Source organism: Chiloscyllium plagiosum, unplaced genomic scaffold, assembly GCF_037043375.1.
Source record: "Chiloscyllium plagiosum isolate Xiang-an unplaced genomic scaffold, Cpla_swu_hap1 HiC_scaffold_21, whole genome shotgun sequence".
NCBI lineage: Eukaryota > Metazoa > Chordata > Chondrichthyes > Orectolobiformes > Hemiscylliidae > Chiloscyllium > Chiloscyllium plagiosum.
The window spans coordinates 7,343,335-7,366,051 of NW_028270159.1; the positions used below are offsets into that span (position 1 = coordinate 7,343,335).

The following is a 22,717-nucleotide window of genomic DNA, read 5'->3' on the forward strand; positions in this document are numbered from 1 at the left end:
AAGATGGCAGATAGCGGCTCAGTGTGCGGATGATGGAAATCTGAATTAAAAATTAAAAGCACTGTGTAATTCGGCGCTTCCAAATAAACCTGTTAAACTATAACCTGGTGTTGTGTGATGTTTTTAACTTTGTATACCCCAGTTCAACACCAAATAATGTGTAACTCGCGGCTGTACAGTTGACGAGATCAGCATCACTTTTAAATATGGCAAAAGCTGGATTTTACAAACAAAATGCGAGAAATATTTGAGCGATCTGACGAAAACTTGTGGAAGTGAAACGTTAATTCTGTGTATCTTTTCATTATTTCCATTTTTGTTTATTTCCGACTTCCAGTATTAGGAATTCAGTTGCGTAAGCAACGCCAGCATTAAAGATGGCGAAGTGGTGATACAAAGTTAAAAATCACACAACACCAGGTTATAGTCCAACAGGTTTAATTGGAAGCACACTAGCTTTCGGAGCTTCCAGTTAAACCTGTCGGACTATAACCTGGTGTTGTGTGATTTTTAACTTTGTCCACCCCAGTCCAACACCAGCACCTCCAAGTGGTGACAAGCACGGAAGATCCTTTGCCTACATACACAGTCATACCTGGCGGCTGATGCCTGTTCGCCAATAGTAAAGATGGCGGCGATCATTATAAGTGGTGACTGAAGGATGGTGTGCCAGTAACAAATATGGCGGTGGACATTCGGTTAGCGACGGCGCGAAAGCGTGTCTTTTTACCGGTGGAGGTCGGTAAACATCTGGTATCACCGGGCGACACTATCACTACCGACACCGGTTTCATGAGGTAAAACTAACTCAAAAATGAGGTAACGTGCTGTTTTAAAACGTGACAGCGGTACCCAGAGGCGAGGAAATCCATGTGTGTAGACTGTGCACCTTCGGCCTATAGATTGATATCATTTTATCAACGTTCAGTGACTGAAAACCGTTCAAATTCGGATTTCCTTAAATAGAATTAGATGGCCACTATTAATTCAGCCTCGACACCAGACATCCAAGTGATATTTGGGAAACTCAGCAGGTTTCTCCAAGCATCTATGGAGAGAGATCCAATATGACCATTGCTTCATAATGTAAAACGTTAACTTTTTCTCTCCACAGATGCTGCCAGACCTGCTGAGTTTCTCCAGCATTTTGTCTTTGTTCCAGATTTCCAATATCCGCAGATTTTGACTTTTATTCTTATTTACCACGCCTGTGAGTAACTGAGCAGGTCGATGTAGATGTAATGGGCCAAATGGCCCCTTTCCATACTGTAGTGATTGTAGGAAACTTTAGTTTTGAGGTTTTGACCATCAGCAATTGATACTGGTAAACCTGCCATAGCCATTCTACAACCTCAAAAGCAAATTTGTCTTAATGACGCAGGAGCAGTGATTCCAAATAAACCTGTTGGACTATTACCTGGTGTTGTGTGGTTTTTAACTTTTAAAACTAAGGACGCTGCAGAATATATAAAGCAAAAAGAAATGTTAGTTTGTAAACTTCCAGTTTAGGTATCAGGAAAGACAAAACAGACAGAAGGTTAATTGTATTGGACTCGAAATGTGAACTCTTACTCTCTACCAAGTTTTACCAGCACTTTTTATTTCTGAATTCCAACATTCACAGTGGATGCAAGAGTATCATCATCTAGTGCCAATCTCCTGCTTTTTCCCAATTCTTGCACATTACTTTATCTAAATGACCATCCTATGCCCTCTTGAATGCTTCAATTGAACTTGCTGCCTCCACATTCCCAAACAGTACGTTCCATGCTCTGATTACACGCTGTGTGAAAACCTCTTTTCCTCACTTTGTTCTTGTTTCTTTCGTAGGTCACTTGAAATCTATGCTTTCTTGTTCTTGTTCCTTTCAAAAATGGGAACAGTTTCTTCTTATCTACCCTCTTTAGCCTGCTCTTGATTTCAAAAACCTCTACCAAATCTCATTTCAGCTGCTTTCTCTCCAAGGAAAATAGTTCCAAAGTCTCCAGTCTGTCCTTGTTACTGATGCTCCTCATCCATGGAAGTGTTCTTGCAAACTGCTTATGCATTCTCTCTAATGCGTTCATATCCTTCCTAAAGTGGTACCCAACTAAGATCTAACAAGTGTCTTATATACATTAACAGAGTTTGGATAGATAGATAGTTATAAGGGTGACTTAGTTTCACCTTGAGTTGGCTTTCTTTGATTGTTGATATTTTAACACTTGCTGAAATACAAAATAAATGCAATTATTAATAAAATAATTGGCACAGTGGTCAGCACTACTGCCGCTTAGCGACATGGACTCGATTCCAGCCTTGGGTAACTGTATGGAGTTTGCATGTTTGCTGCATGGGTTTCTGCCAGATGCTCCATATTCCTCCAACAGTCCAAAAAACATGCAGCTGAGCTGGATTAGCCATAATAAATGTGGGGTTACTGGGATATGATGGGGGTGTGGGAATGTTTTTCAGAGGGTCGGTGTAGATGTAATGGGCCAAATGGCCCCTTTTCATACTGTAGTGATTGTAGGAAACTTTAGTTTTGAGGTTTTGACCATCAGCAATTGATACTGGTAAACCTGCCACAGCCATTCTACAACCTCAAAAGCGAATTTCCAATTGGAGTATCCTGCATTGTACACAATCTCAAAAGCGGTGGTGACATGCTTTTAATTGGTTTTGGTTTTTGACATGTGCTCAAGATTGTTTTTGCAAAAGTTTTTCAACTTTTTTTACAATTGCTATATTAGGAGATATGGAGAGGAAAATAGTCATCACATGTCTTTACAGTATTGGCATCTGTGCTCTGATTTTTACTTGCACTTTGCCTGACATTTCTGAACACAGCATTTGGAGACTTGGAGAAAGTGAGGACTGCAGATGCTGGAGATCAGAGTTGAGAATGTGGCGCTGGAAAAGCGCAGCAGGTCAGGCAGCATCCAGGGAACAGGAGAATCGACGTTTCGAGCATATAAGCCTGACCTGCTGTGCTTTACCAGCACCACGCTCTCGATTTGGAGACTTGGCCCAAGGCCAACCTCTCGTAACCTTCCTTTTCAGGTAATACTGCTTGCTTCAACAAATCTATTAAGATGATTTTTTTTAATGCACTGCCCTGTTAGCCAGCAGTGCACACTTTGGCCCTTATTGCACCCATGCAACACTGTCAGTTGCTCCGGTACATCAATTTTTTTTGTGTGAAAACCACCAGAAAATAAACTAAGTTGCATCCAGAGTGTATTACCACAACTCAATTTTTAGTGTAACATAATACTCAATATCAATTCGCCATGTGGCAAGTGACATATCCATTGGGAATCAGTGACCTAGAAAGTGTATGAGAGGGGTTTGTTTGATACAGAGAAGTTATCCTAAGTGGACATGATATTTAAAATCAAAGGAGGAGAAAGTGAGGACTGCGGATACTGGAGAGTCAAGTGCTAAAAAAAAGCACATCAAGTCAGGCAGCATCTGAGGAACAACGAAGTCAATGTTTCAGGCATAACCCCTTCTTCAGACTGACAGCCAGCCCTGAAGAAGAGTTATGCCCAAAACATCGACTCTCTCGCTCCTCACGTGCTGCCTGACTTTATGTGCTTTTTCAGTGCCACACGTTACCAACTCTTTAAAATTAACGCCATGGCAATTAGAAGTTAGGAAACACTAAATATAGCAGATGGTTGTCCAGCTAATAACTTTAAATCTGAGATTGATCCGTTTGTTCTAGCCAAAATATACAATGGTGACAGAAGTAGACAAAAAAATCAAATTCAGTGCTGAACGTTTTTGTTTTGAAAAGATTTCCATTAGCCTGCTTTGGGTGTGTAACTTTTTGGTGTACTTTCATTACAGTATATGTCTTGTCTTTTCCAGAGGTCATGGTACCTACATGGAAGATGACAAACTAATTGCATCAGTTGCTGGAGCTGTGGAAAGAGTGAACAAGTTGATATGTGTCAAGCCACTTCAAACCAGGCAAGTCCTGACATTTATTGTCTGTGCATTTGGTCATCAAGCAAAGAGCAAATCTTAAAACCGATTTTGATTCCCTTTCATAACCAGTGGTTGTATTAAAATCTGAAAGACAATGCCATTCGTGCCCCACCCCCATGATTCTTTCAATAGGGCTCATGTTTAAACATCTACCCAGCATTGCATCTACCCAATAATGTGGAAAATTGCTCAGGTATGATCTGTGCATAGAAAGCATGACAAACAGAACCAGGCCAATTACTGCCCAATCGGTCCGCTCTCGATCATTAGGAAAGTGATGGAAGGGGTCATCAACAGTGCTGTCAAACAGCACCTGCTCATTACTAACCTGCTCAGTGATGCCCAGCTTGGGTTCCACCAGGTCCACACAGCTCCTGACTTCATTATAGCCTTGGTTCAAACATGGATAAAAGAGCTGAACAGGTTTTGTGAAAATTTGTGCCTAGAAACCCTAGCCACTCCACCCTATATCAAAGACATCTCGGAAATGACTACAAGACTACTCGGACCTCTTGGCATTATGGTAGCCCACAAACCTAACAACACAGTAAAACAGCAGCTATTGACCTTTAAAAGACCCCATACAGACAACAAGCAAAACAAGTGTCATTTACAAAATACCTTGCAAGAACTGTAACCAACACTACATTGGACAAACAGGCAGAAAACTAGCCACCAGGATACGTGAACATCAACTAGCCACAAAAAGATATGACCCGCTATCACTGGCATCCTTGCACACAGATGAGGAAGGACACCACTTTGACTACGACAACACATCCATCCCAGATAAGCCAAACAGATACACACACAAACAAGAATTCTTAGAAGCATAGCATTCCAACTCGAACTCTATCAACAAACAGATCGATTTGGACCCCATCTACCACCCTCTGAGAAAAAGACCAGGAAATGACATCACCAACTCAAGGAAACCTAAACACCTAAATAGAACATGGGTCATAACACCAGTACTTCACCGGAGGCTCACTGATGATATTACTTCGTATGGTGATGAAATGTCTGAAAATGAACCTTCCAGCTTAGCGAGTAAACTTTCATCAAAGAGAGCTGAATTCCAGAAGTGAGGTGAGAGTGATAGCCCTTGATATCAAGGCTGCATTTGATCAAGTGTGGCATCAAGAAGCACCGGCAAAACTGTAATCAATGGGTATTTGGGGGCAAACTCTAGCGGTTGAAATCATATCTGCCACGTAGGAAGATGGTTGTGGTTGTTGGAGGTCAGTCATCTCAGCTCCAAGACATCTCTGCAGGAGTTCCTCAGGATGGTGTCCTAGGCCCAACTGTCTTCAATTGTTTCTTCAGTGACCTTCCTTCCATTATAAAGTCAGAATCATTGCTAATGATTGCGCAATGTTCAGCACCATTTGTGACACCTCAGATACTGAAGTAGTCCATTATAGAATCCCCACAGTGTGAAAACAGGCCATTTGGCCCAATAAGTCCACACTGACTCTCCGCAGAGTATCCCACTCAGACCAATTTCCCTACCCTATTACTATACATTTCCCATAAGTAATGCACCTAACTTACATACCCCTGAACACTGTGGGCAATTTAGCATAGCCATTTCACGTAACCTGTACATCTTTGGACTGTGGGGGGGAAACTGAAGCACATGGAGGAAACCCACGCAGACATGGGTAGAACATGCAAACTCCACACACAGTCACCTGAGGCTGTAACTGAACCCGGATCCCTGACGCTATGAGGCAGTAATGCTAGCCACCTGAAGTCAACGTTCAAATATAACAAGATCTGGTCGATATCCAGGCTTGGGCTGACAAGTGGCAAGTAACTTTCATGCTACACAAATGCCAGGCTATGACCATCACCAATAAGAGACAATCTAACCATTGCCCCTTGACATTCAAATGTGTTACCATCATTGAATCTCCCACTATCAACATCGTGGAGGTTATCGTTGACTAGAAACTCATTGGACTCACCACACAAACATAGTTGCTATAGTAACAGGTCAGAGGCTAGGAATACTGTAGCAAGTAACTCATTCCAATTCCCCCAAAGCCTATCCACCATCTACAAGGCACAAGTCAGGAGTGTGAGGCAATACTCCCTACTTGCCTGGATGACTGCAGTTCCAACAACACTCAAGAAGCTTGATATCATCCAGGGCAAAGCAGCCTGCTTAATTGGTACCATATCTACAAGCATTCAATCCCTCCATCGCTGACACTCAGTAACAGCAGTGTGTACGATCTACAAGATGCACTGCAGAAATTCACCAAAGATCCTCAGACAGCACCTTCCAAACTGATGATCACTTCCACCTAGAAGAACAAGAGCAGCAGATATCTGGGAACACCACCACCTTCAAGTTTCCCTTAAGCCACCCATCATCCTGACTTGGAAATATATTGCTGTTCCTTCACTGTCACTAGGGCAATATCCTGGAATTCCCTTCCTATTGGCATTGTGGGTCGACTCACAGAAACTTCAAGAAGGCAGCTCACAATCACTTTCTCAATGGACAGCTGGGGACAGCCAGTGACGCCCACATCCCACAAATGAATAAATTACATTTTTAAAAAATCAGTGATAACATGGTGGCACCTCCAGCATTACAATACACTCACTGGACTGCCAGTGAATGGTGTGGAGGAGCCAGTGTTGGACAGCTACCTGATGAAGGAGCAGCACTCCGAAAGCTAGTGCTTCCAAATAAACCTGCTTAACGTAGAATGGGTCAGTATAGAAGGATAGGGACTTGAGCCCACAATCTTCTAACTTGTAAGTGACATTGCTAGCTCAAGGCATATTACCAGTACAAAGCTTCTTTGGGGGCGATGGTCTATATACAGCTGTTTATGGGTGACTACCAGTACCAAATTTTGTTTTCATTAGTTTGGGATGCAGGATTTTTCTGGTGAGCTGAAAATTGAAACACTAAAGTTTCATCCAATTGACTACGAAAGCCATAAACCCATGGCTTTGTGACAATTTAGAAGAGCTTTGTATTTGAACCGGAAACATAAAATAACTATGATTACAAAACTTAGAACATCACAAGATGTTTCTCAGGAACATAATGAGATACAATCTGCAACGAAGCCAAAGAAGAAGCTGTTAGAGCAGTGACAATATTTGATCTGAGAGAGAGATTATTTTAAGCAATTAATGAAACTGCAAATATCAAAATACATTTGGTTCACATTTATTGATCTGTTTTCTATCACTGTCATGTGCCAGCAGCAAAACAGTTGCTTTGATTGTGTTTTCACTTGTGGAGGTTCACTTCTGTTGTGACTAGTTTACTTTTAAATGTTCTTTGTTTTTCTAAATCTGACTGCATGGCTTTTTTTTTTAAGCAACATCTTAAAAGAGGAGAATGGTGGAGAGGTTTCAGAAGGTAAATCTGGATTTGAAGGGCTAGATGGGTGAATGCATAGGCAGCATTGGTGGGACATAAGGAACAGGGGACTATCTGGTAGAATGTGGAATTCCTGGGCTGAAGTAGTTTAGAGTTAGGAAGGGGATTTAAACACAAAAAATGGAAGATTTAAGCTTTACATTGCAGTCGAAGCCAGTATATGTCGTCAAACACAGTCTATTAATTCTGTCAATTTGAATTCTTATTTCATTAGATATAACGGGGAAGTTGGGGATGTCGTTGTGGGCAGAATCACAGAGGTAAGTTTTTAAAATCGCCTGGTTTGTTTCAAGTTGCAGAGCTGGGGAGACAATAGAGAAGTGATCATGGCACTGCACTAGGAATTCCGAAGCCATATTAAGAATTTGGGGACGTAGGGGTATGGTTCAAATCCCACTTCAGCAAATGGTGGAATTTTTAAGTTAAGTGATAAATCCAGAAACTACCATCAAATGTTGCCATAACCCATCTGCCTCACTAATGTCCTTTCAGGAAAGAAACCTGGCCTACATCAATTTAGTAAGTTGACTCTTGACTGCCATCTGAAATGGCCCAGCAAGCCACTTGAGTCACAGGTAACAAATTGTCACTGACACCCACATCCTATGAAAGAATTAAGAAACTAAACTTAACATTTCAAACACACGTATCCTTTAATAAATTGAGAGAACTGCAGTACTGTTTTAGCGACTAGGAAGACAATGCACTTAAAACAGGACAAACAAAGTGTTTTTGGATGAAGCTAATCAATTGAAACTATCTGCATCGAGATACTAATTTGAAATTTTATGCACACATTTGACAATGAAATGAGTGGACCTTATTGCTGGAACTGTGATGTGCTGTGTATTTAACATGGCGATGGGATCTAGCAAAATCTGACCCTGGAAAATTGTTCCGCTTGGGGAAGAGATTTAAGAACAAGGGAATCACAACTAAGAAGAACATCCTGACGAAGGTTATTACTTTCAGTATACACAAGAATGACATTACAAGGCAAGGATGGTGACTTTAAACCAAAAAGAATGTATTGAAAGATGTAATAAGATTTAGAAAAATTGATTTTGTGGAGAATATATCTTATGTTGGAATATATCTTGTGTGACTGGGTCTAGTTTCTTTACTTTTGCACGCATATTTGTAATTGAACTCAACAGTCTTTGCCAGCCAGTAAGAAATTTGTGAAACACTTTTTTATTTTGTGAATTAGTAGACCCCAAGCTACCTCCACAAATTCCATGCATCCCTGCATATATTCTCTATTCCATTAACTGGCCTTCAGATTTATTTCTTTGAATCAAAGTTATGATGTTGTTTATCACAAAGAGAATGAAGTTTAAAAGCATAGAGTTTTTTACAGATATGTGGAACATTGGTGAGTATTAGTGGTATTATGGCTGAAAATGTGTTGCTGGAAAAGCGCAGCAGGTCAGGCAGCATCCAGGGAACAGGAGAATCGACGTTTCGGGCATAAACCCTTCTTCAGGAATGAGGAAAGTTTGTCCAGCAGGCTAAGATAAAAGGTAGGGAGGAGGGACTTGGGGGAGGGGAGTCGGAAATGCGATAGGTGGAAAGAGGTCAAGGTGAGGGTGATAGGTCAGACTGGGGTGGGGGCGGAGAGGTCAGGAAGAAGATTGCAGGTTAGGAAGGCGGTGCTGAGTTCAATGGATTTGACTGAGACAAGGTGGGGGGAGGGGAAATGAGGAAACTGGTGAAATCCGAGTTCATCCCTTGTGGTTGTGGTATTATCACTTAACTAATAATCCAGAAACCCAGACTAATGTTCTGGGGACCTGGATTCGAAACCCGCCACGGCTGAATTCAATAAAAAAAATCTGGAATTAAGAGTCGACTGATCACCATGAAACTATTGTCAATTGTCAGAAAAACCTATCTGGATCACTAATGTCCCTTGCGGGAAGCAAATCTGCCATCCTTACCTGATCTGGCCTATGTGTGACTTCAGAGCTACAGTAATGCGGTTGACTCTCAGCTGCCCTCTGAATTGGCCTAGCAATTTGTATTGATACAACTGAGTTGTGTCAATCGCTAGAAAGTCACAAAGAAATGAAACTGGACGGACCACCTGGCATCAAGCTTGGAACTGGAAAAGGTAGTGGCAAAAACACAAACAGCCCTGCCAACCATGCAGAGTCCTCCTTACCAACAGCTGGAGGCTAGTGCTGAAATTGGGAGAGCTGTCTCACAGACTAGTCAAGCAACAGCCTGACATAATCATTCTTACTGAATCATACCTTACAGATAACACCCCAGATGCCACCTTTGCCATCCCTTGATATGTCCTATCCCACCGGCAGGACAGACCCAGCAGAGATGGCGGCACAGTGGGATACAGTCAGGAAGGAGTTGCTGTGGGAGTTCTTGGCATTGACTCTGTACTCCATGAAGTCTCATGGCTTCAGGTTAAACATGGTCAAGAAAACCTCTTACTGGTTACCACATACTGACCTCCTTCAGCTGATGAATCCGTATTCCTCCATGTTGAACAACACTTGGAGGAAGCACTGAGGGTGGTAAGGGTGCAAAATATACTCTGGGTGGGGCTTTCAATGTCCATCTCCAAGAGTGGCTCCGCAGCAGCATTACTGATCGAGCTGGCCGGGTCCTAAAGGATATAACTGCTCGACTGGGTCTGCGGCAGTTGGTGAAGGAAACTACAAGAGGGAAACACAAACTTGACCTCATCCTTACTAATCTGCCAGCTGCAGAAGCATCTGTCCATGACAGTCTAGGTAAAAGTGACTGTCACACTGTCCTTGTGGAGACAAAGTCCTGCCTTCACATTGAGAATAACTCCATCATGTTGTGTGTCACTATCATCGTGCTAAATGGGACAGACTTCAAACCGATCTAGCAACTCAAGACTGGGCATCCATGAGGTGCTGTGGGCCATCAACAACAGCAGAACTGTACTCCAGCACAATCTGGTATATCTCCCATTCAGCCATTACCATCAAACCAGGGGATCAACCCTGGTTCAATGGATATTGCAGGAGGCCATGCCTAAAAATGAGATGTCAATTTGGTGAAGCTACCATACAGGACTATTTGCGTGCCAAATGGCATAAACAGCAAGTGATAGACAGAGCTAAGGATCCCACAACCAACAGATTAGATCAAAACTCTGCAGTCCTTTCACATCCAGTTGTGAATGGTGGTGGACAATTAAACAACTTACTGGAGGAATAGGCTGCACAAATATCCCCATCCTCAACGATGGAGGAGCCCAGCACATCAGTGTAAAAGATAAGGCCGATGCACTCGCAACAATCTTTAGTCAGAAGTGTCGAGTGGATGATCCATGTCGGGCTCCTCCAGTGCATCACAGATATCAGTCTTCAGCCAATTCAATTCACTCCGTGTGATATCAAGAAACAGCTGGAGACACTGGATACTGCAAAGGCAATGGGCTTTGATAACATTCCGGCAATTACACTGAAGACATGTGCTGCAGAACTTGCTCCCCCCTAGCCAAGCTCTTCCAGTACAGTTACAACACTGGCATCTACCCAACAATGTGGAACATTGCCCAGGTATGTCCTGCACACAAAAAGCAGGACAAATCCAACCCGGCCAATTACTGCCCCATCAGCCTACTCTCGATCATCAGTAAAGTGATGGAAGGGGTCATCAATAGTGCTATCGAGCAACACCTGCTCAGCAACAACCTGCTCAGTGATGTCCAGTTTGGGTTTCCCCAGGGTTACTCAGTTCCTGATCTCATTACAGCCTTGGTTCAAACATGGACAAAAGAGCTCAATTCCAGAGGGGAGGTGAGGTGAGGTGAGAGTGACAGCCCTTGACATCAAGGCCACATTTCACTGAGTATGGCATCAAGAAGCCCTGACAAAACTGGAATCAATGGGTATCAGGGGGCAAACACTCCGCTGGTTAGAGTCATAGCTGGCACAAAGGAAGATGGTTGTGGTTGTTGCTGGTCAGTCATCTTAGCTCCAGGACATTTCTGCAGGAATCCCTCAGGGTAGTGTCGTAGGCCCAACAATCTTCAACTGCTTCATCAATGACTTTCCCTCCACCATAAGGTCAGAAGTGGGGATGTTCGCCAATGATTGTGCAATGTTCAGCACCATTCATGCATCCTCTGATACTGAAGCAGTCTGTGCTCAAGTGCAACAAGATCTGGACAATATCCAGACTTGGGCTGACAAGTGGCAAGTAACATTCGCGCCAGACAATGACCATCGCTAAGAGACAGTCTAACCAACACACTTTGACATTGAATGGTATTGCCATCACTGAATCCCCCACTGTCAACACCCTTGGGGTATCATTGACTCAATGATAACTCAGAAACTCAACTGGACTCACCACATAAACACATTTGGCTATAAGAGCAGGTCAGAGACTAGGGATACTGTGGCAAGTAATTCACCTCCTGACACCCCAAACTCTATCCACCATCTGCAAGGCACTAGTCAGGAGTCAATGTTAAAAATCACACAACACCAGGTTATAGTCCAACAGATTTGATTGGAAACACTAGCTTTCAGAGCGCTGCTCCATCATCAGGTTCCACAACCACCTGAGGAAAGATCAATGCTCCAAAAGCTAGTGTTTGCAATTAAACCTGTTGGACTATAACCTGGTGTTGTGTGATTTTTAACTTTGTACACGCCAGTCCAACGCCAGCATCCCTAAATCAAGTCAGGACTGTGATGGAATATGCTTGCCTGGATGCTGCAGCTTCAACAATACTCAAGAAGCTTGACTCCATCCAGGACAAATCAACCTGCTTGATTGGTACCGCATCTCCATTCAATCCCTCCACTACCAGCACTCATTAGCAGCAGTGTTTACTATCTACAAGATGTACTGCAGCAATTTGCCAGAGATCCTTAGACAGCACCTTCCAAACCCACGACCACTTCCATCTAGAAGGACAATGGCAATAGGTACTTGGGAACACCACGACCTGCAAGTTCCCCTTCAAGCTGCTCACCACCCTGATTTGGAAATACACAGCCGTTCCTTCACAGTCGTTGGGTCAAATCCTGGAATTCCCTTCCTCCTGGCATTGTGGGTCAACCTACAGCAAGTGGACAGCAACTATTCAAGAAGGCAGCTCACCACTGCATTCTCAAGGACAAATAGGATTGGGCTATCAATGCTGGCATCCCAAATTGCCCAGAGTCCAGTTTAAATTCAACCACCGGGTCTGGAGTTACATGTAGCCCAGACCAGGTGAGGGTGACAGGTTTTCTTCCCTAAAGGATATTAGTGAACCAGATAGTTTTGTTACCTAATTCCAGATTGAATTCAGATTCTACCATCCACCGTTGTGGGATTTGGAACCAAGTTGCCAGAATGTTGGTTCTCTGAATTAATATTCTGGTGATTGACACTTGACAGGTGGATATTGAAAGGGTGTTTCTGTTTTATGGGAGAGAGTGGAACTAGGGAATGCAGCTTAAAATCAGGGTCTCCCATTTAAGAATAGGGATTTTTTTTCTCTCAAAAGATTGCAAGGCATAGAGTTTTGCAGTATGGAAACAGACTCTTTGGTCCAACCTGTCTGTACCGATCAGATATCCTAAACTGATCTAGTCTCATTTGGCCCATTTGCCTCTAAACACTTGTTATTATCGAAAAGACAGGGAGGGGGGCGGGGGTTGCCTTGTTAGTTAAGAACAAAATTAAATCTATGGCACTGAATGACATAGCGTCGGATGATGTGGAGTCTGTGTGGGTGGAATTGAGGAACCACAAAGGCAAAAAAACCATAGTGGGAGTTCTGTACAGACCTCCTAACAGTGGTCAGGACCAGGGGCGCAACATGTACCGGGAAATAGAGAAGGCATGTCAGAAAGGCAAGGTCACGGTGATCATGGGAGACTTCAATATGCAGGTGGACTGGGTAAATAATGTTCCCAGTGGATCCAAAGAAAGGGAATTCATGGAATGCTTACGGGATGGCTTTTTGGAACAGCTTGTCATGGAGCCCACAAGGGAGCAGGCTATTCTGGACCTAGTGCTATGTAATGAACCAGACTTTATAAAAAATCTTAAAGTAAGGGAACACTTAGGAAGCAGCGATCATAATATGGTAGAGTTCAGTCTGCAGTTTGAAAGAGAGAAGGCAAAATCAGATGTAATGGTGTTACAGTTAAATAAAGGTAATTATGAGGGCATGAGAGAGGAACTGACGAAAATAGACTGGAAGCAGAGCCTAGCAGGGAAGACAGTAGAGCAAAAATGGCAGGAGTTTGTGGGTAAAATTGAGGACACTGTACAGAGGTTCATCCCCAAGAAGAGAAAGATTATCCGGGGAGGGATTAGACAGCCATGGCTGACAAAGGAAGTCAGGAAATCTATCAAAGAAAAAGAGAGATCCTATAAAGTGGCCAAGAGCACTGGGAAATCAGAAGATTGGGAAGGCTACAAAAACAAACAGAGGATAACAAAGAGAGAAATAAGGAAGGAGAGGATCAAATATGAAGGTAGGCTAGCCAGTAATATTAGAAATTATAGTAAAAGTTTCTTTCAATACACAAGAAACAAACGACAGGCAAAAGTAGACATTGGACCACTTCAAACTGATGCTGGAAGCCTAGTGATGGGAGATAAGGAAATAGCTGGAGAACTCAATAAGTACTTTGCGTCAGTCTTCACCGTGGAAGACATGAGTAATATCCCAACAATTAAAGGGAGTCAGGGGGCTGAGTTGAGTATGGTTGCCATTACAAAAGAGAAAGTGCTAGAAAAGCTAAAAGGTCTTAAAATTGATAAATCTCCTGGCCCCGATGGGCTACATCCTAGAGTTCTGAGGGAGGTGGCTGAGGAAATAGCGGAGGCGTTGGTTGAGATCTTTCAAAAGTCACTGGAGTCAGGGAAAGTACTGGATGATTGGAAGATCGCTGTTGTAACCCCCTTGTTCAAGAAAGGATCAAGACAAAAGATGGAAAATTATAGGCCAATTAGCCTAACCTCGGTTGTTGGTAAAATTCTAGAATCCATCATTAAGGATGAGGTTTCTAAATTCTTGGAAGAGCGGGGTCGGATTAGAACAAGTCAACATGGATTTAGTAAGGGGAGGTCGTGCCTGACAAACCTGTTGGAGTTCTTTGAAGAGGTGACAAGTAGGTTAGACCGGGGAAACCTAGTGGATGTGGTCTACCTAGAATTCCAAAAGGCCTTTGATAAGGTGCCACACGGGAGGCTGCTGAGCAAGGTGAGGGCCCATGGTGTTCGAGGTGAGCTACTGGTGTGGATTGAGGATTGGCTGTCTGACAGAAGGCAGAGAGTTGGGATAAAAGGTTCTTTTTCGGAATGGCAGCCGGTCCCGCAGGGTTCAGGGTTGGGGCCGCAGCTGTTCACATTATATGTTAATGATCTGGATGAAGGGACTGGGGGCATTCTAGAGAAGTTTGCCGATGATACAAAGTTAGGTGGACAAGCAGGTAGTACTGAGGAAGTGGGGAGGCTGCAGAAGGATCTAGACAGTTTGGAAGAGTGGTCCAGGAAATGGCTGATGGAATTCAATGTGAGCAAATGCGAGGTCTTGCACTTTGGAAAAAAGAATAGAAGCATGGACTACTTTCTAAACGGTGAGAAAATTCGTAAAGCCAAAGTACAGAGGGATCTGGGAGTGCTAGTTGAGGATTCTCTAAAGATAAACATGCAGGTTGAGTCCGTGATTAAGAAAGCGAATGCAATGTTGTCATTTATCTCAAGAGGGTTGGAATATAAAAGCACCGTTGTGCTACTGAGACTTTATAAAGCTCTGGTTAGGCCCCATTTGGAGTACTGTGTCCAGTTTTGGTCCCCACACCTCAGGAAGGACATACTGGCACTGGAGCGTTTCCAGCGGAGATTCACACAGATGATCCCTGGAATGGTAGGTCTAACATATGAGGAACGGCTGAGGATCCTGGGATTGTATTCATTGGAGTTTAGAAGATTAAGGGGAGATCTAATAGAAACTTACAAGATAATACATGGCTTGGAGAGGGTGGACGCTAGGAAATTGTTTCCGTTAGGTGAGGAGACTAGGACCCGTGGACACAGCCTTAGAATTAGAGGGGGTAAATTCAGAACAGAAATGCGGAGACATTTCTTCAGCCAGAGAGTGGTGGGCCTGTGGAATTCATTGCTGCGGAGTGCAGTGGAGGCTGGGACGCTAAATGTCTTCAAGGCAGAAATTGATAAATTCTTGATGTCACAAGGAATTAAGGGCTATGGGGAGAATGCGGGTAAGTGGAGTTGAAATGCCCATCAGCCATGATTAAATGGGGGAGTGGACTCGATGGGCCGAATGGCCTTACTTCCGCTCCTATGTCTTATGGTCTTATTCATATGAGGAGAAAGTGAGGTCTGCAGATGCTGGAGATCAGAGCTGAAAATGTGTTGCTGGAAAAGCGCAGCAGGTCAGGCAGCATCCAGGGAACAGGAGAATCGACGTTTCGGGCATAAGCCCTTCAGGTCTTATTCATATGCCCATCCAGATGCCTTCAAATGTTGTAATTGTACCAGTCTCCACCACCACCTGTGGCAACTCATTTCCTTCCACTCACCACCTGCTGTGTGAAAAATATGCCTGTCAGGTCCTTTTAAATCTTTCCCCTCTCACCTTAAACCTATGCCCTCTAGTTCTGGACTTCCTTACCCTGGGGAAAAAGACCTTGGCTGTTCAGCATTTTCATGCCCCTCATGATTTTATAAACCTCTACAAAGTCACATGTCAGAGGCCCTACCATTAACTGTACAAGTCCTGCCCTGGTTTGCCTTACCAAAATGCAACACATTGCATTAATTTTAATTAAACTCTATCTGCCATTCCATAGTCCATTGGCCCATCTGATCAATGTCCTGTGTACTCCAAGATAAACATCTTCACTGTCTACCACATCACCTATTTTGGTGTCATCTGCAAACTTACTAACCATACCTCCTGTGTTCAAATCCAAATCATTCTGTGGAACTCTCGACCCTAGAGAATGGTGCAGGTGAGGTCATTGAGTATTTTTAAGGCAGAGGTAGATAAACTGTTACACACCAATTTCTTTGTTAGTCATTAGGACAAGTTGGGAATGTGGAGCTGTGACTACAGTCAGATCTGTCATGATTTTATTGTCTAGTTGAGCAGGTCAAGTGACTGGCTTACTCTTTTTTTAGATTAGATTAGATTACTTAGTGTGGAAACAGGCCCTTCGGCCCAACAAGTCCACACCGACCTGACGAAGCGCAACCCACCCATACCCCTACATTTACCCCTTACCTAACGCTACGGACAATTTAGCATGGCCAATTCACCTGACCTGTACATCTTTGGACTGTGGGAGGAAACCGGAGCACCCGGAGGAAACCCACGCAGACACGGGGAGAGTGTGCAAACTCCACACAGACAGTTGCATGAGGCGGGAATTGAACCCGGGTCTCCAGCGCTGTGAGGCAGCAGTGCTAACCACTGTGCCACCGTGCCGCCCTCTTAAATGAAATTTTTACTATTGTTAGCTGTTTGTTTAAGCATGGGACCCCTTTCTCGCTCTGTCATTCAGCAACCAATTAATGCCTGTCCTCCGTCTTAATTTAAAAGTATTTTTGCTTTAATTTTCCTACTAATCCCTCATTTTGTCTCAGCACAATGTGAAGTGCTCTGCCATCTTTCTCTGCATGCAAGAAATCTTGCTGCTATAAAGAGCTGATTGATGTTAATTTTCCTGTTGATATTTTTTAAGAATCCCTTGGCCTGAAGAACGGCAGAGGCTGAATTTGAGTCATACAGCAATGTAACTGAACCTTCCTGAACAATTATAGGTGCAACAGAAACGATGGAAAGTGGAGACCAACTCCAGACTGGATTCGGTACTGCTTCTATCATCTGTTAACCTTCCTGGAGGTGAATTGGTAAGTGAAAGAAAAATACTTCAATTTCTGTAGCACTTTTCAGACTCTCAGGATGTCCCACCGTGCTTTACAGTTGATGGAATATAATTCTGTTGGAATGCCCAGAACTTGGCAGTCACTTAAGATGAAGCAATCGGCTGTAAACAGCAGTGTGATATTAACTGGATAATCTGCCTTGGTGATGTTTGTAGGACAGATATTGTCCAGAACACTCCTAAGCCATCTTCAAATTACTGAGGTGGGATATTTTGGGAGGGCAGATAAGGCCTGGGTTTAATTACTAATCTGAAAGACGGTGATCCAGTTCAGCCCCGTCAACATGCATTTTTATTCCGACATTTCTGGAGTGGAATATGCTATGAACTGTGGATGCCGTGCAGTTCAGTGAAGACGAGCAAGCAACCCAGATATCATAGAATCCTTACAGTGTGAAAAAATAACCCTTCAGCCCAACAAATCCACACCGACCCTCTGTAGAGTAACCCACCCAGACGCATTCCCCTACCCTGTTACCCTAGATTTTGCCCCTAACGAATGCACCTAATCTACACATCCTGAACAGTATGGGCAGTTTAGCATGACCAGTTCACCTAACCTGCACGTCTTTGGATTGTGGGAGGAAACCGGAGCACCCGGAGGAAACCCACAAAGACACTGGGAGAATGTGCAAACTCCACACAGACAGTTGCCCGAGGCTGAAATCAAACCTGGGATCCTGGCACTGAGGCAGCAGTGCTAACCACTGAGCCACCGTGCTGCCCCATACTCTTTATATATCTCTGTCTATTCGTCTTTAATTTGGTCAGGACAATGGGTTCAGACTTGCTTCTTAATCCAAGGCTGTCTTAAATGTTGTGTGTGGGTTATCAGTGCTGAAGCAGGCTACTTGTCCAAATATTTCTCATCATCTTACATAACCTTTGACTACTTACAGAGAAGAAGATCTGCAGAGGATGAACTGATGATGAGGGATTATCTGCAAGAAGGAGACTTGATCAGTGTATCCTTTTTTTAAACTGAGTAATATAGAGTTCTTGGGGGAGTTTCCTTGGTGGGGCACTCCTGGAGAGATGTGACACTGCTCAGTAAATTATGGACCTGGATGCTTCATTTTCCTGTTCAGTTTAGATGAGCAGCACATTGTGACTGCAGGATACAATTTCTCCAGAGTTGCTGTTTGCCAGAAATGCCTGATTAGCTATATAGGGAATAGAATCTTTTCAGACCTTAAAGAGCTTTTGCTCAATGGGAAATGGGTTATGAAAAACATGCTAATTTAAGAAATGCATAAATATTATTGAAGTCAGTTCATTTAAGAAGAGAACAGCTTTGTTTATTTTCAAACTGATTTTAATTTATTTTCTCCTCAATCCTACCTGCAAACGTAGTGCAGAGGAAAAGTCTCAGATTAATGCTACACGTAAGTGACATTAGCTTTCTGTTGCCAATTTGTCCCTGTGTTTTATCTATCTCTCTGGTGATCACTAATGTGAGACTCCATTGGGAAGAGAGAGAAAATGCAGAATTATTGAAAAGAGTTCAACACAAGTGAAAGTGACTTCCATCAGTGAATATTGTCTGGCTGAACCAATAATGATGTCATTTGAATCCTTCAATATCAAATGTAGCATCCACAAGAACAAGAGGAAGTCGTTCGTTGCTCAATTCTGTGCCACCGTTCAGTTAAATTATGATCTGATCAGCACCTTTTTAATTTCTTTACATATTGTTGACTTTCCTTAGCACATATTCAGGCAGAGGTACAGGCTGTGTTTGCAGATGGTGCTCTGTCCTTGCACACCAGGAGTCTGAAGTATGGCAAGGTAATACAACTTCTAATGCTTCTTTCTCAATTTTGAAGAAAGAAATTCAGGTATTTAAAAGCTTGTATTCACGTAGCATGTTTTACTTGAGTAAAACCCTTGTCAAGGTACTTCACTGGAGTGATATGGAGATATCAGGGCAAGTGATCCAGAACTTGGTCAAGAAAGGATTTAAACAGGGAGAGCAATCTCGGGAAGCAATTCTAGTCTTGGGGCCCAGGCAGCTGAAAGCATGACAATTGATGGTGGAGCAATGACATTTGAGGATTCATAGAAGGTCAGCATTGGAGAAGTGCAGATATCTTGGAGGGTTGTAGGGTTGAGGGTCTTAAAGATGGGAAGGGACAAGGCCTGGAGACATTGAATGCAAGGCAGAAATTTTTACATTGAGGTATTTCTGGATTGGAAACCAGTGTAGGTCAGCAATTACAGGAGTATTAGCTGCAGTGCAGTGATTTTTGGATGATCCCCCACACTTCTGTTGTGTAAAATGCCCATTTTGATTTCCCATAATGTACTGGGCATGTACACAGCCAATAATTGGAATGGATCAGATCTGAGGTGATTAAAATGAATCAGAAGTGACAAGTGGAAAAGAATTATACAGTTCAGTGGTTAGGATTTGCATTGAATGGCTTGACGGTAAGGTGGGTGGATACATATTCTAGTATAGGCTTTAATTGAGTAAATAATTGAAGGAGAAATATTTGCGGGTTTACTGGGAAAGCAGATTTAAGTTGAATGCTCTTTGCATGTGTTGTAGACTTGATGCAGAAATTGTATACAGGGAGCCTTTTCTATGAAGCTTGATTGGTGCTGTAAATTGGTTTCAGGGATCCCACTGTAACAACAACTTATAGTACTTCTGTATTTTACATTTATGTTGGAACTTTCCATTGTGCAAAGGAGACTCCTTATCCATTTTCTTTCTTCTTCAACTTTAATCTCTTCGGTCAGCTGGGCCAGGGAACGTTGGTCCAGGTTTCCCCTTCACTCGTAAAACGTCGCAAGACTCACTTTCATAACCTGCCCTGTGGAGCTGCCATCATCCTTGGGAATAATGGCTACATCTGGATTTATCCATTTACTGAGCAGAAGGACGATGAGGCAGGAGGATTTGTGACTAACCTGGAGGTGAGGAACCAAGTTAGTGCTGAAGGGTTGGGGGTGAAAGTTGGAGTTTGGAAGATGGAGAAACTTATTGAAACTTTAAGAGGGAACTTGACACAGTGGATGGTGAAAGGATGTTCCCCCTTGTGGAAGAGACTAAAACTAGGGGACACAGATGAACATGAGAGGCATTCAACACTGAAATTACTAGAATTTGTCCTTGTGGAATTTTTCTCCCCAGATAATGGTAGAGACAGAGTTCTAGATTTAAATCAGAGTTACCCATTTAAGACAGGCGAGGTGATTCTTTCTTTGAGGGTTGAGAGACTTTGTAATTCTTGAAGTAGAGTCTTAAGTATTTTTTAAAGACAGATCCTTAACAAACAAGGGCCTTGAAAATGTCTGGGGTGATGATCAGAAGAATGATCTTGTTAAATGGTGCATGCTTAAGGGGTCAAGTGGCTTTCTCCTATTCCTAACTTGCACATTTGTATGTCACACAATAGTAATGTCATTACTCCTGCTTTTGTTTCTGATCAAGCCAGTTCCTTTATCAGACAGAGAGGTGATCTCACGACTCCGCAATTGCATCATTGCTCTGAATATTCACAAGCTGTTGCTGTATGACACCAGCATTCTGTATTGCTATGAAGCTTCAATGCATCAACAGGTAATGTTTCTGAAATGGAGCAGCTATGAAGGATCTGAAATTTAAAACAAAATCTTTGCACTTGTTTCTTGGAGAAAGTTGAGTCTAATTTCTGCACATCTGTTGGCAGTTTTCCATTCTTTCTGAGATAGTACTGTTTAAATACTTAATACCCCTCCTTCTAATGTCATTTTAAATAATATTGTGAATGTATTTGCTACATTAAAAGTAGTACTTGTAGTAATGGAGGATGGATACACATGCATAGTCAGTCATTGTAATGTATAGATTAGCACTATGTACAAATTTATTTCTTGATAGAGAAGTTACTGTCTGCCTTTTTTTGTCTGTTAGTAGTTGACAAGGGAGAATACATTTTAAATATTCCTGAGTAGGGGTGGCCACAGTGGTTAGTACTGTTTCCTTTCAGTGCCAAGGACTAGGTTTGATTGCAGTCTTGGGTGACTGTGTGGAGTTTGCAACTTTTCTCCGTGTCTGCATGGGTTTCTTCCAATTTCCTCCCACATTCCAAGGATTGGTTGCAAAATAAACCCCTCCGAGGTTATGGGGCTGGGGTATGGGGTTTGAGAGGCACTTGAAAGGGTCAGCGCAGGCTTGATAAGCCAAATGGCCTCTTTCTGTGCTGAAGGGGTTCTATGATTTTATGTATCTGTTTTATTACAAGTCAGTAATGTGTTTTTTTTTGGGCTGTTTTTATAAACCATAAAAGTTTTTGCTTGATCAGGTATATCCAGTTCCCTAAGAGATTGAGCATTCTTATCTTGCATTGGTTTGCATCCAGCAAGGTTTGTGATTACCTGATTTTAAGATTTTTACCACTGAAGCAAAGATGTGCTCACTATGTATAAGGTCTATATGCCCATGTTGTTTTTGATCTTATTACAGATCAAAGATATTCTGAAGCCGGAAATAATGGAAGAAATAGTGATGGAGACAAGACAACGTCTAATTGATCAGGAAGGATGAGGGCTTTTTTCACTGTAATATTTTGAATAAAACTTTACAATAATCTGGCTTTGTCGATGATTCATAATATGTGACGCTTATCTAATGAGCCAACAACATCTTTCATTTATAACGGTGACTTTAACATTCCAATGTCCCAAGATGCTTCACACAAGCTTCATCAAAAAGTATTGTCACCAGCTACAAAGGAATACAAGATAAATGACAAAGCCTCAGCTAGAGATAGATTTTTAAAAATCTATCTTAAAAAGAGGAGGTGCTGAGTGAGTTACTATAGTGCACTGTGTATGTGGTGAATGGGTTGCCAATCAAGCTGGCTTTCTCTTTTCATATCTCCTACCTGCTGAATAACGTGTTTAAATTTCCCCTAAATTCACTAATCTGTCCTCCTTTGTGTTGGAGCTAAATGTAAATAGTTCGGTTTCAAAAATCCCATTATCACTACATCCTCTCTCCAAAATAAAAGCTATTCTGACCTTGAAAGCAGGTCAAAGACCATCACAAGTGTGTGTGTGTTGGGGAGGTGGGGGTGGGGGTGGAATGTATTAATCTGTAATTGTTATTAATACAAAGTTCTCACTACCAGAAGTCTCCAGTTCTGTATACTTGCTGGGGAGGTTTGAGCAAAGGGCTGAAGAAGGTAGTTAGTAGTTAAACAACTGGTCATTTTTACATTCTCAGTTGATCTTGGAATACAGGCTGGTTTAGAAGAGACTAAGGTTCAAAGGTGTTTAAGATAGTCCAACCTGACACTCAATGGCTAAAGCAGCTGTGTGACTACTACAAGTTTTCAGAGTGAAGATGGGAGCTGTACCAGGAGAATTGGCAGAATCTGAGAGTGCTGGAGTCAGGAACTTCACCGCTGGGAGCAGCTGA

General features: G+C 42.6%; 1 protein-coding gene across 1 annotated transcript; it reads left to right on the top strand.

Moving 5' to 3' along the window:
- The first annotated feature begins 475 nt into the window (after window positions 1-475).
- On the top strand, window positions 476-21,886 carry exosc2 (exosome component 2). The gene is made up of 9 exons (XM_043720559.2): window positions 476-797; window positions 3,856-3,957; window positions 7,602-7,647; window positions 17,183-17,272; window positions 18,207-18,272; window positions 19,027-19,095; window positions 20,053-20,229; window positions 20,747-20,875; window positions 21,761-21,886. The coding sequence occupies exons 1-9, from the start codon at window positions 682-684 to the stop codon at window positions 21,839-21,841; spliced, it is 876 nt and encodes a 291-aa protein (XP_043576494.1). The 5' UTR covers window positions 476-681; the 3' UTR covers window positions 21,842-21,886.
- Window positions 21,887-22,717: the final 831 nt, after the last annotated feature.